The 3,620-nt window shown below is 26.8% G+C and overlaps 1 protein-coding gene across 2 annotated transcripts in view; it reads left to right on the top strand.

Annotated features, from left to right (window-relative positions):
- LOC108755088 (C-terminal-binding protein) overlaps positions 1–3,620 on the top strand; it is a 54,238-nt gene that overhangs the window by 46,209 nt on the left and 4,409 nt on the right. The window contains exon 8 of one of the 2 annotated variants that reach the window (XM_018497879.1): positions 1–749. This exon is cut by the window's left edge and continues 14 nt beyond it. The exons of the other annotated variant lie outside the window; for it this stretch is intronic. Within the exon in view, the coding sequence (XP_018353381.1) occupies positions 1–89 (89 nt within the window). The 3' untranslated portion in view covers positions 90–749. Of the gene's footprint in view, positions 750–3,620 lie in introns of those variants that run through there. 2 annotated transcript variants of the gene reach the window in all.

The following is a 3,620-nucleotide window of genomic DNA, read 5'->3' as shown; positions in this document are numbered from 1 at the left end:
CCCCCACCGCCGGACTGCCCGGTCTACCACACAGCATAGTGAGCGAGCCCGACCCCCGGCCGAGCCCGCCCGCCCCGAGCCCCCGTTGACCTTGAATAATATAACAGTCCTCTGATAACGCGAATGAACCATTTAGGCCCCTTTCCAAACCACTCCAACCCTCCAGTTATACACTTGAACTGCTACGCGACTACCACATCAGCACTACATCACTCCTAATTTTTTCTTCCCTATATATATAATTTGATTGAATCATTTTATGAATCAACTGGAAGTAGTTACTATTATTACTTCAGAAGACGGAAATATTAAGGATGATGATGGAAAAATGGCCGATATGATTGCCCCGTAAAATCTGTCCGCTCCGCTGCTTCCGAGAAATTTTAGAGAGTTTGTGCTTGAGAGAGAATGGAAAAGATAGGCATATAAAGGGGGAAAGAGTAAGTGTAAATGGAAGAAATAGCGAATTCGATTGAATACACATTAGTTAATACGTGCTCTGATGTACACTAAAAGCTTATACACAAAATATCTAAAGATATACATATATACAAACTTACATAAGGGCTTAAATATAAAAATGTAAATTTGCATAATGCATAAATTTTTACACAATTTGGTATAAAAGCATAATTGCTGAGATATTATATGCAATGAATAAGTTAGTGTGTTTGGACAAGAAAGATACTCTTAGCATAAGTCGTCGCATTGTTTAATTGAATAAATTATGATATCTTCAAGCAACTCAGTAAAAGTCTTATTATATTGATATTTTATTAGTCAATAATGATTACTCACATTTTTCTAAATAATTTCCATCATATCTGTATACAATTATATTGATTCTTTAACTGCTAGATACAAAGAAGCATTTTTTAACTGACAAGTAAGATAGAAATGCTACACATAACTATGATATATTTTCTTGATTTATTTTAATATATTATCACAAAATAATAAAATAAAGTAACATAAAAAATAATAAAAACTGCAATATGTTTACAAATATTATATATATTTACAGTAAACAATAATTATTATACTTGACGAAATATTGTATTGCATATACATTTGATTTGCACGCCGGCTCTCTTTGCTGTGTGTATTATAATTTAGATAAAGTAATATCATTAATTAAGGCAGAAGTTGGGACCTATTAAAAATGATATAAACTTAAATATTTCTGTAATTATTAATGCTATCTCAAACAATTTTTACTTATTTTGAAAAAACTTTATTATTAAATATCTTAACTGTAGACTTAAAGATTTATTGATTATGTTTAAAAAAATTTGTTTATTAATTCTGAAATAGTTCAAATGTTAACATCCATTTAAAGTTCTATGAAAAATATAGAAATATAGATTGCTTATATTAATCAAGGTTCTTATGTTATATTTTTACTTAAGTAAATTAGTGTGTAACAGGCTTTATTTTGCATCAGTATGCACAGGTGTATCCAATCAAATTGGCGAAAGAAAGAGAGAAAGAGATAGAGAGAGGGGGGGGGGGTGAAAGTAAACGAGTAAGTGACGAGTAATGAGTAAGTGAGGCTACATTCGGAAATACTATTCGAGTGATTCTATGTATTATTTTATCCTTATTGTTCATCCTATGTTAAACAAAGATAAAATGATACATAGGACTATTTGGGTAGTATTTCCAAACGTATTCTAAGTGAGTGAGCGTGCATACGTGCGTGAGAGAGTGTGCGTGCGTGTGTTTTGAAAAGAGTATGTATAAGTGAATAAAAGTAATACATGAAAGTGAGAGAAAAATAGCACATGCTAAAGAGAAAAAGAGAAAAAGATAGAGATAGTGAGTAGAAAGAGAGAAGGAAATAAAAATTGCAGAGTACTTGTATTATATGTGCGTGATTTTGCGTTCGCATTTTTGCATTTGTAGAATCGCACGGGTAAGAGAGTGCATTTTGATGTAATGTTTGTACCAAACCAAATACAGTTGGACAGAGTATAATGATGACAATATAATGAAGACAGTCGGTCTTTCTCGCGATCTTCCGATTCCATTAATTTTATATGATATTTGTTTGATTTATGCGCGCTCTCTTTTGCACTTTCTCCTTACAAGAAATATGTATAAATCTTATAATTAATCACTTACTTGGAAAAAACACATTATTAATTAAAAATACATTATTAATTAAACAGAAAAAGTGTTAGGATTTAATGAAAATATATTGAACACAATAATAATATAAATGTATTAGGTTGATTATAAGAGAGAATTGTTTTTTATATAGAGCTATCCAAACAATTCTAATTTTTCTTTTATATAATTCTCAATAAAATAATCTTATTCTGTGTGACTCTCTTATTAAACAATGTTTCATATTCTATATGAAATTATGTGAATATATTAAAGTTAATTCTTTTCTTTTTTATTTCGGAATAATTTTCGTATATTCTTTTTTTATTCCGAATAAAATAAAAATTTAATCTATAAATAAGAGATTAAAAATTTTTTTTAGAAAATAAAGAATTAAAAAGAAAATAGGAAAATTATTTCGGAACAAGAAAGAAAAGAGATGAATTTTGATGAATTTAATATGTAAGACTGTAAAGATAAAAAATACTTGGTGTTTGTATAAAATCACTGATGATACTATAGAGTCAATAGTACTTGCATAATGAAAATTATAAGCATAATGAAAATTTGAAAGTATACTTACTGGTGTTTAGCAATTAATATTTAACTTTATATCATCATTAGTATATAATTTTCAAATATACTCTTATTGCTATTTAATTTCTCAAATTATTAATGAAAATATTTAATTGTTATATATTGATGATTTTGTTAAATTATAGATAAATATACAAAAAAGGTGCAAGTTTTTTATTTTTCATCAATATAATTAACACATAATTTATGGAGTTATATTTGTAATTTTATGGAATATATAGAGATCAATTACCACATATTTTCACACTTTTCAGATATATATATAAAAGAAAAAATCCATAGTTATATAAAGAAAAAAATGTAGATTTATTAAGATTTTTCCTGTTTTTCCTTTTATATTCTTTTGTCAAATAAAGAAAAGAAATAAATGAATCAAGTTTTTGGTCAGCCTAATGTTTATACAGAATATTTTATAAATGCATATTAATATTTTAGGAGATAAAATTACACTAAAAAAAAAACGTTATATGAATATATATCCTACATACTTTAATTTTTGAGTTACGGATGATTATAGAAAACGTTTGAAGTGTCTACATCGTGCTTCAACACACGTTACTACATTGTAATATTGATGGATGTTATTTGTAAACATTAGGTAAAATTGTGCTAAAGTATAGTAATGTCTATAGTAACGTCTGTTGAAGCGAATACTTTGAACAATTTCTTTAATCATTTATAACTTGAAAATTAAGGTATGTAAGACTTTATATGACATTTTTTTACTTTAGTATGTGAAGTCATCCATGGAAATATTGACATGTATGTGATCCTTCACATATTAAAGTAAAAAATGTCATATAAAGTCTTACATTACCTTAATTTTCAAGTTTTCAATATGTATATATATATATATATATATATATATATATATATATATATATATATATATATAATTTAAAAAAGAACTAAAA

The sequence above is a fragment of the Trachymyrmex septentrionalis genome, unplaced genomic scaffold, assembly GCF_001594115.1.
Source record: "Trachymyrmex septentrionalis isolate Tsep2-gDNA-1 unplaced genomic scaffold, Tsep1.0 scaffold83, whole genome shotgun sequence".
Lineage (NCBI taxonomy): Eukaryota > Metazoa > Arthropoda > Insecta > Hymenoptera > Formicidae > Trachymyrmex > Trachymyrmex septentrionalis.
The sequence above is the reverse complement of the archived record's forward strand: the minus strand, read 5'-3'. Positions and strand labels throughout refer to the sequence as shown.